The sequence below is a fragment of the Cupressus sempervirens genome, chromosome 5, assembly GCF_028749045.1.
Source record: "Cupressus sempervirens isolate cs-2001-9-10 chromosome 5, ASM2874904v1, whole genome shotgun sequence".
Taxonomy (NCBI): Eukaryota; Viridiplantae; Streptophyta; class Pinopsida; order Cupressales; family Cupressaceae; genus Cupressus; species Cupressus sempervirens.
In genome coordinates, this window is record NC_143122.1 from 15,169,430 (window position 1) to 15,181,707 (window position 12,278).

At 34.0% G+C, this 12,278-nt stretch overlaps 1 protein-coding gene and 1 pseudogene across 2 annotated transcripts; both read left to right on the top strand.

Moving 5' to 3' along the window:
- Nucleotides 1-5,682: 5,682 nt before the first annotated feature.
- LOC149554380 (cypmaclein-like) lies at nucleotides 5,683-7,020 on the top strand. Its single transcript, XM_089828459.1, has 3 exons — nucleotides 5,683-5,854; nucleotides 6,248-6,311; nucleotides 6,448-7,020. The coding sequence occupies exons 1-3, from the start codon at nucleotides 5,786-5,788 to the stop codon at nucleotides 6,627-6,629; spliced, it is 315 nt and encodes a 104-aa protein (XP_089684585.1). The 5' UTR covers nucleotides 5,683-5,785; the 3' UTR covers nucleotides 6,630-7,020.
- A 3,705-nt stretch (nucleotides 7,021-10,725) lies between these two features.
- LOC149554381 (cypmaclein pseudogene) lies at nucleotides 10,726-11,642 on the top strand (annotated as a pseudogene). The gene is made up of 3 exons (XR_016364423.1): nucleotides 10,726-10,761; nucleotides 10,870-10,933; nucleotides 11,070-11,642. The product of XR_016364423.1 is annotated as a cypmaclein pseudogene (transcript).
- The last annotated feature ends 636 nt before the right edge of the window (nucleotides 11,643-12,278 follow it).

Consider the following 12,278-nt stretch of genomic DNA (forward strand, 5'->3'; position numbering starts at 1 on the left):
CCTATCAGAGACCCTCGTAGGCTAATAAGATTGGATAGAGGGTCACCTTGGTGTGGAGATCCTCCAAGGACCAGAGCAGAGTACTCTTCTGGGTTGCCAGAGTTTGTTTATGATGAGTTTTCCTTTGAGTTTGGCTTGGTCAGGCTATTTTTAGCAGTTTTGGAGTTATAAAGATAGACCCCTGCTATTTTTAGAAAAGGGGTATGGTCATATGAAGTTCTATCATGTTAGCTCCCAGTCCAAACGACATTAAAAAATGTTGAGTAATAATGGAGATATTAATGTTTATTTAGTTAAAATAAACATTATTGGTTTTGAGCCTATATTGTTAAGTTATAATATATAACTTAAGTGAGGGTCATGATATCATAAAAGGGGCCATCGTTTCAATTAATTGTGGGTCCAAGCTTATGGAAAAATTAAAAGGGGTTTTCTAAGTTTTAATGTAATAACATTTTTTATGTTATTATTATATCTTTTATCCCACATTGAGCGTGGAGACTCATTCTGGAGTTGAGGAGTCCTTATAAATAAACCTTGTCTTCCTTCAAGAGCAGGTTATGAGAATTTCTTAAAAACTTTGCCTTGTGAAATTTCTTGAAGTTGTGGCAACAAGGGTTTCTACAAGTTTAAGAAGAATTCAGACTGTGGAGAACGTAGTATCTTCAGAGTTGATGCAATTTGAGGGTGTGAAATATCACTTGAATTTTGCCTGTGAGTTGACTTCATTCTGGAGTCAATATTGTGTTTCAGTAGGGAAAAAGTGGATGAATCTGTTTACAGGTTGGAAGGGGTTATAACAGCCGCTACAGTGCTGTGAACAGTACAGCGCTACAGTGAATTAAAAATCAGAGATTTAATATTGCGGTTTTTGATAGGCGCTGCCCAAGGAGGAAGCAACCAGCAGCGTGGTTGCGTATCGGAGACAAAAATAAGTTTTTTTTCAACTATTAATGATGATGTTTTTTAATGTATGCTTCCAGCAATAAGTATTGTACAAACATTAGGAGCCATCTGAATAAATGAGTTTGATTAGCATTATAATCAGATTTGAGTTATAATTTGAGGTAGATTAGTTTTCAATATTTGTATTTTCTTTTCATCAACTCAAAAACCCAAAAATAGCTTAAAACATTCAAAACAAACCAAAAACAATTATTACACCCAGGGAAACAAACAGTGATCAACGTAGAGCCTATTTGGGGTTCTTACATAAAGTAACTAATAATTATGATAATTATTGGTCAGTTCAATTTAATTTAGCTAATAATATTTAATATTTAGCTGATTCAAATCTAATCATGTATCGAATATTGTGGCGAATATTTGAGTTTAAATTTTTCAATAAAATAAATTATTGAATGATTTTAAATATTCTAGAACTAAATTTTATAAAAATATGGCAATTAGGTTGTATCAAATATTAAATTATTAACCAAATTACCAGGCAAAAAATTCTAAAATTAGCTAATTTACGAATATTAACCACTAAAAAATACCTTGAAAGTAAGGGACATACATTAAATATTTTAAATATAATAGTCATTGGATCATAGTCTAGAAGACTCCTAATTCTTAATCCTAGCATCAAATTGTTAGACAAAAGATAACACACATTCCCCAAAACCAAACTTTTGACTCTTATAGATTACAAGGGTGCATATGTGGATCATGATATCATCTCTAAATCAACAACTTATTTGAGGATTTTAAGGCAATTTCAAACATGTCTAGCCAGGTGGAGTTGATGTCTTGTACTTATACAAACATGCATCATTGATGAATGTTCAACATATTCACAACATATATATACATGAGAAGACAATAATACAAGAAAGGAAAGTGCAAATATTGCATTGAAATCCTATAGGAGTGAATATGACTACCTCCCCTATTTAGACACACACACACCAAATAGAGTACATGAGCATGATGGGTTAGCAGATTTAGCCAAAATCATTATGAAAATAAAATCATATTAATGAAACTACTTCAGTTAAACCATATTCTAAGAACATAGTATGAAATATGATCTATAGCATGATATTGAGAAAATATATTAACTACTAAATGAAAATGTTAACTTAGGAAATAATGTCATTAGACCATATAACCATATAACCATAATACTCACCCCCCCCCCCCCCCCCCCCCCCCCCCCTCTCTCTCTCTCTCTCTCTCTCTCTCTCTCTCAACTTATAACCATTATCCATCAACCCTAAATACTTTCTCCCTTTTCCCCGTATCCCCCCGCTTTTCTCTCCCTCTTTTCTTTCTCTCCATCTTCCCCACATATCCCTCATTTCCCCCTATTTCCCCTAAACCCTTAATTGTATAATAGTAAGTTCTCAACTCTAATTTATTGCTCCCTATCTCAATTAAATCCCAATCTCTCTTTCATTATTTCCTCTTTCTTTCCCTCTTCCCCACCTCTATCTCACCCTCACCTTAAAAGCTAAAACTATAATTGATATCCCTTAAACATAAACCCATCCTCTCTCTATCTCACTGCCGTCTCTTCTCATAGAGAGAGAGAGAGAGAGAGAGAGAGATAATGCCAATATGATCATGTTGATTATTGAAATTTGACTAGATTAAATTTTTTATATGATATTCAAATATAGTACCTAAATTATAAATTTCCTCCAATTTTGAACCCACTCTCAAACATCCTGACAATATATACATAAAATATAACTTAAAAAGTATAAGAAAGGAAAAACACATATTGAAATGTGACTTAGATGTTATTGTTCATCTATATACTCATTCTTTGTAAGTGCATTTGACTTAAGTTAGAAAAAATTGGTGTGTGTGTGTGTGTGTGTGTGTGTGTGTGTGAGAGAGAGAGAGAGAGAGAGAGAGAGAGAGAGAGAGATATTACTACAACATTTTGTGTGTCCCATATTTGGTGCATGCTAAAATAACACAAACCAAATGACATGTCCAAGCCTAAGGCTCAACACACCAAACCATATGGCATGTGCCATATATACAATGCATCATATGCCTTTTTGGGGGCAAAAAGGTAGAGTGTCATCATTTTTGTACCGCATGTTTGTGCGCTTACCTAGTGGTGGCACCTAGACTCCGTCTTCTCAAATGATGTAATAAAATATTTCTTTTCATAGCTTTTCATGCTCTCTCCATGTGTCCCATTATTTCACATTGGTGGGTCCTTTTTTGTGGTGGTATTTTTCAAGACCACCTTTGAACCATGTTTATGCTATGTACCTACATGCCTACCTTTCACCTCTCAATGTTCTATTAGTGCCCCGTATTTTGGGCATGACATGTTCTTGATATGAAACTAATTTATTATTTTATTGAGGTGGCACTTTGAGTTGTGGGTGTCATTTTATACATGGGATGACGATTTAGCAAGTCATTGTAATTGTGTTCAGGATATAGTTGTGGGTTGCAAGGAAGATCTTTTAAGATATGGTTCTAAACTATGAACATAGAACATTGGTCTATTTTGGATACTTCTTTAAGACTTTAGTCTAAACAACACAAAGATATTTTTATATTTCTCTAATCTTAGTATATCTTTCTGCTCATAACATGTATTAATATTTTGAACTATGTTTTAGACCTTTCTAGTACAACATACTATTTTGTAACAACTTTTTAGATGTATTTTATATCTTTTAAGGAAGTGAAGGGTATTGCTTGAAGTCTTATGTCATTATAATTGACTCACCAAATTGTAAGATCATGTATGTGACTCTTTTTATGGCTTGTTATGTGTCTTTTACATTATGCTTACAAGAATGAACTACCTGAAGTAATTAAATAGTTTGGATTTCCCTTTTATTATGCTCGAGGAATAATAATAATCAAAGAGGTAACTTCTAAAATTCTGAAGGTTGTTTGGAGATAAAAAATTATGACCCTCTATCACTAAACATTCTATAAAGTCTATTATGTTCTTTAAAGTAAAATTTAGGATCACTGCATTTATTTTCTTTTTATGATTTGTATGCAAGAATTTATTTTAGGTTTCAAGCGTCATATGTTGGCACTTCAATCTCCTTTAGTTTGGTTGAAAGATTCATTATGTAAGTTTTGCACTAGGCTAAGGAATCATACTTAGGGATCCTCTTCATAGTTCTTAGTCCTTTTCTCTTTAACCCTTTGTAAGATTAAAAGTGATAGGGATTGAATTCTTGCCCCTCACTTAGACTTGTAGGCTTAAAAGAGTAACAATTCATTGTTAAGTGCAACTCACATTCTTTCACTTCTAGTCGACCAAAGGATTTCCTTGGTGAAAGACTTATACGTATAATATCTATCTTGTCATAGATATAAATCAAGTTCAAACACCCTTTTTGAGCTTACCCTCATGCTAGGGATGCTTAAAAGTGGATATGTAGTCTCTTCTCTCCTTTTACATCTAAGTTTGTTCTCTTACATAATTACTTTGCTTGAGAATATAACCTAGTGGCCTAGTTATATTGCTGAACTTTATAGTTTCTTTGAACCTTCTATTTTGTTTTACTATAGAAAGATAGAAATAGGGCCATTTTCAATGTCAAACCTATTTTCTACTATTTCTCTCTTAATGAGAAGTTTGTGTACTTAATTTTGTTTAGTTTTATAACTAGGCATAGGTAGAGAATTTAGCATTGAAATTCCAACATTTGTAGAAACTTCGCAACTATTGTTGGAGTGCTCTAGGTACTGGGAGAAAAGTTATACCCAATGACCTTACCTAGAGATCAATTTCATTGTTTGGGTATTGACAAAGCCAATCATATATGTAGAGCAACTTCTCACCTCCTCCTTATTGAAGGAACTAAAAGTTTTCCTTGTCAGAAGAACCTTTTGGGCCAACATCAAGTGACATCAAGCCTTTTGTTGTGCATCTGCCAGTGGGCTAGGGATTGATGTTGTTTCTTGTTGTTCAAGATTGTTAACACTACTAAGAGGTATTTGATCCAATAATTGATAAATCATCCTTTTATATATTTTCTTAGAAACATGAATCATACTCTCCTCCTCATAAAAATGTTGCCTATACACAATATAAATGTAGTATATTGTATTTCGATTCACATTTCTTTAGTTGCACATATTCTTATCTATATTTTTATGTATCATATGTACTAACCTATCATTTTGATTATAAACCTTCTATTATACTCACTGATTTTACATAGTATTTATAAAATATCTAAAATTATTTATAGAGCTCGCTTAATGGTTCTCCTCTTATATGAAGATAAAACTTTCTTTATTTTCTTTAAAGAGGGAAACTATAAATAATGCAGGGGACAAACTTAGCAATTGGGCCTTAAACAACTCTCTTATTCAAAGTTTCTGGATGCCCCAATAAATAATTTAAATGCCCATTTGTTCTGCACAATGTCACATTTGTAATCAAGTACTTCATATTGTGAGTACCAACTCCCCCTGTTTTAGTTTAATCAGCAGCAGCAACTTAGGACAGTGAGTCAGCAGAAGGCCCATGTCCCTGACATTTAAATTAATTTTCTTACCGTGGATAAATACAATTTTAATAGGCAATGGCAGAGCAATAACTTGAAAAATGTGACTCAGCCCACCTCCAGCTGTAGATAGGCATTGTCAAATTATATTGTAAGAAAAAGGACTCAACAAACATAAGAGAAACCCACCTCGCCTCCCCCTATAAATTTGAGGGAGATCAGTTGGACATACACACACCACAAAGTAGCATTAGTGATTCTTCATTTTGTATTCTCCCAAAGCCTAGGAAGTTTTCAGCATCTTCATAACCCCATTAAGTCTTTGTAGGCCTCCAATGGCTTCCCTTGCTGTTGCTGCAAGAAAGCTACTCTTTGCATGCCTTTTCATGGCACTTGTATCTCAGGTAATGATAAAGTTTGCGTGTAGGATTTGAGTTGCAATGACTTAAATAATTTCTCATTTGGTTTTTGCATGGTTCAGTTTTGTTTTAAAAGTTTTACTTAGATATTTTTCAGGGCATCAATTAGAGGTAGGACCATTGCTATCTAGTGATTTAGACATGACTGCAGATTAGTTTTCATTTGGGTTGGTCGGCAAGGTGAACTATTAAAAGATCTCAAGACTCCCTTATTGCAATTTTAAGGTGCTTTGAAGTTCTAGTGCCATGTAAAAGATGTTGCAGTAGTTCGTTGCTAGAAAGATTGATTTCATAATGCCATGATAATTTTAGCCATGGGAGCAATCTGTTTCTGTGCTTTGCTAAGTTGTATAATCTGATCTGTTTTATTTTCTACAGAGGTATGTAGAAGTTGCTCGGGCTGCAAATTCGGAGGCACACCGTAGGCTTCTCCAGAGCATTGGTATGTGCCCAAAATGACACCCAAATGGGGATTTGCCCTCTAATATCTTAACATATAGCCTTAACAATAGTAAAATTTGGTCATTTCTCCTTTATGAATGATTTCATAGATTAATGGTTGTTTCCTTTGTTTGCAGATTGCAAGGCTGCTTGTGGAGAGAGATGTAAAGCAGCGTCTCTGAATGACAGGTGTTTGAGAGCGTGTGGAACATGTTGTGCGAGGTGCAAGTGCGTTCCACCAGGGACATATGGAAACAGAGAGCTCTGCCCCTGCTATGCCAACATGACAACCCATGGCAACAGGACCAAATGCCCTTAGACCACCATAGCCTAATATCAACATATGACGAGTATTATCTACCTACTTGTTTGGAGGGAAAACATATCATGCCTAGGTTGTATAAACATAGGTGCCCTTTTCTATGAAATTAAAATGGCTGCTGAATGTTGTGTAGGTGGTACAAATGTAAGGGTTTTTCTCTTTAATGTTTACTTAAATGGTTCGATCCAAATGTGTACTCTGTTCGGTTAGATACTATTGTTCCAAATAGAATGTCATAAGCAGGAAGTAGATATATGGTTTGTCCAGTCTGAAGCTTAGCATTGAGAGTATTGATCCCAACTATAGTTGTTGATGTAATCCTCTGGTATTATCAATGCATATGTACTCCTTTGCAATAGAAATATATATTATTACTGTTAATAGGTTCTACTATGTTTTATTATGGGTTGATAGGCCATGTTGGTAAAAAAAAATTATCAGCAACCGATATGAACTTCCTGTTGTGCCTTTAATAAAGAGCATGTTCTGACAAGTGACAACTGGTTGGTTGTATTGATCCTCATATTTGGTTTTTATATGATAAACAATGTTTTAATAAGCTGGTTTGGGATTTCTGTAATAATAAATGATGCTTAATAGAAACCCAACTCTGAAGTGACTTCCTTTTATAAGGTATACTTTTACTTCTTTTAAAAGACATCGAAACTAAATTTTCTTGATATTACTAATTTGTCTGCCTATATATATATTAAAAAGTCAAAGTAAAATGTATGACAGGACCACAAACAACTACAAACAGGGGTTTACCTATTTGCAATTAAAGTAAAGCTTGTAGCATTGCTCTTTGTCATTACATTTATAACTGAGAGAAATACCTTTGTTCAATGTTTTAAAAACAATAATAAGCCCATTATGATCAACCAAGATATTTTTCAAACCAATTCGATGAGAATTCATCATACATATCACTTGTATCATTTGCCAATGCCCAAAAGATAGGAACTATTCTTTTGTTTTCGTATAACAGTCATTTCAGATGGTTATGAGTTTTGAATGAATGGAACGAATGAAGTTTAATAATGTTTGCAAGAGCTAAAAGATCAAGGGACACCACACTTTAGGTTGTTGAAATATTGAAATGCATTTGAAAAAAATTGAAATTCATCTTATCATTGATTCAAAGCACCTAGTGATGATGAATCAGTTCATGCTTTTTCCTCGTCTGATCCTAAGCATGTCTATTTATGTACTTAGGCATCCTAACCAGGCATGCCCTTGTACTGAACACACAACTATTAGGGTTTCCACAGGAAAAAAAAAAAGTCACATTTTAGACTCCCAAGGACACACTGATACTATCCTCACAACCTTCATGTGATAATTATTCACTGCCATCATTCATTGCGTATCATGCCCAATAATTGGGCAACGTCTATACAGCGACGAAAATGCACTTCCATACAAAGGAGAGGACTTAGTCAATTTTTTAAAAAGTTAAAAAAGGCAACGTAAAGGAAGTGCATTTTCGTGGCTGTATAGACGTTGCCCAATAATTGTAGGTCAATTGAATTGAATGGGGCTGCCAGGACAAGAGGGAATTGGCTAAATAAATCTGTGTCCCACTTGGTAAGATTTATTGAATCTATATGTCTCCCTTAATGAGATTTAGGTTAAGTAAATGATTTAGATGATTTAGAGGTTTCTGGCGAAGAGTTCCTGACTGTAGTTATTGCTGCCCCAGGTGAGGTAAATTGGTCCAATTAAAATAAGGTTGCAAATATTATATTTTATATTAATCAATGATTTAGGGTTGCAGATATCTTTGTATAACATAGCTATACAATTAGATTATCAATCTTTACTAAGTCAATTTCCAAATAATGATATCCCTACAAATCCACATGTTTATAATGCTATTCAACTTTGAAACAGATTATAAATAAAATCTCATCAGGAAAAACTCCTTAGGTAATTGAAACAAGGGGATATTTAAAAAGTTTCAATAAAAACAGATGAAAGGCATAGTATTAGATTGTGTAGCTGACAAGTATATCCTCCTCTTTGTCCTCTAGTCTCCTTTCCGAGGACAGCTCTGGATGCTGCTGATATCTTTTCAGTCAACTCACTTATTTGCTTTAAATAATAATAATAATAATAATTACAAGTGCTCGCTATCAAACAAGATGTGTCCAACTATTTCGTAAAACATGATCAAATATCACCTAATCACAAGTCTAATTGATTATAAATGGAGAAGAAAAGAGAAATGATGGAAACCCATATTTAGACAACTGGTCATCTTCCATCCTGCAGACAGTTGTATTCCACCAATTGAATAGAGATCAGCTTCTGTTTATATTGAACAAGTGATCTGGATATACTTCTATTTAAAATGACACGGGAGCAGGTTTGCCAGATGGAACTTCTATCATCATAATTATTATTATAGTAATGGTGGAAGCACGTTGAAAACGACTCGTATGTCAATGTGTTGACATAAGAGTAACGTTTGACTGTATTGTTGAAAGGTACAAGGATGTACCGTAGTGACCAATAATTCATTGAGTGTGTTCGATGTGCATGATTTTTTCTAATAAATCAACTACACTCTTCTATTGGGTGTGCATGATGGCATGGATTTTACGTGGTTTAGTATGGCTTGAGATAAAAGACACTCTTCTATTGGGTTTGGATCAGTATTGATATTTGGTGGGTGGGCAATACTGGCTGTTCTAATCGATACAGACCTCGACTGAAGTGACTTAAAGAATGGATATATATATAAACTGGAATGTTCTAAATTTATGATGACAGTGTTAAACAATATTCAATAACTGAATAATCTAAAATTGACCACAAGTTACTAAATACTTATAAGAACGTCAAAATATTTTGCTCATGCTGACGAAGTTGACAAGAGTTCCAGATTCTATTGAAGAACACTGAAGGGGCGAGAATATTGTAGGAGTGCTTTACCACCCTACCACGAAGCTGTTAAACTTCTCCAGAATCTTTCATAACATGAAAGATACCCAACGTGATATCCAGGAAGACTAACCAAGCAAAACTAAGAGCAATGAAATTTGTCCAATCAAACATTTCCAATCTCACCACTAATACAATAATTGTGACTCTTCTTCAATTATTAGTATCCCAAGATGTAATCCCATTATGAAACCAATCCATAGATCCATGAGTATGCAAGATGTGAAAACATACATGCACATTCTTTTCTTTATTTCGTAGAAAAAGATTCCATATCTAACATGTGAAAACATAGTAGCTAAGCATTGAGCATATAGTAAATCAATTTAATGCAAATGGAAATTTTCAAGGTGAAATCAAATTTTATTTATCATACATAGAATGTACAAGAAAGCTCAAACATTGCCTTATTAAATTCAATAGTGTAATCCCAACACAAAATATATGGGAACACTTGTCCTACTCTTTAACACACCTATCATCAAATATTTGACATGAGTAATGTATGCTTTACTCTCTACTCCAAGGACATTAACTATAGTCATTCTAGGACTTACCTACTTTTATTTCTTACCCTTATGTAATTTCCCACTACATATTAGCAAGACATTTGAATGCAAAGTTCCATCTCATCTTAAGTAGAGATCACAAATTTGTTATGTTTTTCTGAACATAAATTTTATACAAAATCATAAAGGAATAATGTATTTCTATTGTATCACAAAACTCTTATGACACCACATAAACTATTTCCATTATTTTATGCATCTCGGGTCCACAAGGGTAATATCATATTGACTGAACACTCCTACAAACTCATGGAAAACCTTTTCAGAGTCATCGTACAATGATGATTCATCAATTAACAAACCCAATATATAAGAAATAAAAGAACATAACACCATTCAAAAGAATAAGTCATCCATCACATTTGTGTAAGCTTCAATGAAAGGTAAATGCATAACATATTAGTCTTACCCAAATTGCTTGGACACTTGACACCAAGATTTTCAACACATATTAATAACACACTTGCATGTATAATGCAATTGTAAGGGGCTTTGAAGTTCTAGTTGCATGTAAAAGATGTTGCAGTAGTTAGTTGCTAAAAAAAAATTGATTGCATAATACCATGATAATTTTAGCCATGGTCTTTTTGTACATGGATAAGCTTTTAACTACGGTTTTCAACATTAGCACTCTTATGATGCATTATTTATTCATAGCGGCAATCTGTTTCTGTGCTTTGCTAAGTTATATAATCTGATCTGTTTCTTTTTTTTTTTCACAGAGGTATATAGAAGTTGCTCGGGCTGCAAATTCGTAGGCACATCGTAGGCTTCTCCAGAGCATTGGTATGTGCCCAAAATGACACCCAAATGGGGATTTGCCCTCTAATATCTTAACATATAGCCTTAACATTAGTAAAATTTGGTCATTTCTCCTTTATGAGTGATTTCATAGATTAATGGTTGTTTCCTTTGTTTGCAGATTGCAAGGCTGCTTGTGGAGAGAGATGTAAAGCAGCGTCTCTGAATGACAGGTGTTTGAGAGCGTGTGGAACATGTTGTGCGAGGTGCAAGTGCGTTCCACCAGGGACATATGGAAACAGAGAGCTCTGCCCCTGCTATGCCAACATGACAACCCATGGCAACAGGACCAAATGCCCTTAGACCACCATAGCCTAATATCAACATATGACGAGTATTATCTACCTACTTGTTTGGAGGGAAAGCATATCATGCCTAGGTTGTATAAACATAGGTGCCCTTTTCTATGAAATCAAAATGGCTGCTGAATGTTGTGTAGGTGGTACAAATGTAAGGGTTTTTCTCTTTAATGTTTACTTAAATGGTTCGATCCAAATGTGTACTCTGTTCAGTTAGATACTATTGTTCCAAATAGAATGTCATAAGCAGGAAGTAGATATATGGTCTGTCCAGTCTGAAGCTTAGCATTGAGAGTATTGATCTCAACTATTGTTGTTGATGTAATCCTCTGGTATTATCAATGCACATGTACTTCTTTGCAATAGAAATATATATTATTACTGTTAATAGGTTCTACTATGTTTTATTATGGGTTGATAGGCCATGTTGGTAAAAAAAATTATCAGCAACCGATATGAACTTCCTGTTGTGCCTTTAATAAAGAGCATGTTCTGACAAGTGACAACTGGTTGGTTGTATTGATCCTCATATTTGGTTTTTTATATTAATCAAGGATTGTAATCAACAACTACCCTTTCTGATTATATTTGGTTTTTAGCTTGTCAGTACATTTATAATCAGTACCGATATGAACTTCCTGTTGTGCCTTTAATAAAAAGCATTGCTCTTTGTCAGAACATTTATAACTGAGAGAAATACCTTTGTTCAATGTTTTAAAAACAATAATAAGCCCATTATGATCAACCAAGATATTTTTCAAACCAATTCGATGAGAATTCATCATACATACCACTTGTACCATTTGCCAATGCCCAAAAGATGGGAACTATTCTTTTGTTTTCGTATAACAGTCCTTTCAGATGGTTATGAGTTTTGAATGAATGGAACGAATGAAGTTTAATAATGTTTGGAAGAGCTAAAAGATCAAGGGACACCGCACTTTAGGTTGTTGATGTTAGGATTAAATCACAGACATAAATAAAATTTACATGCAAATATAACTAATAACAGAAAAAACAAGTGACGTAAG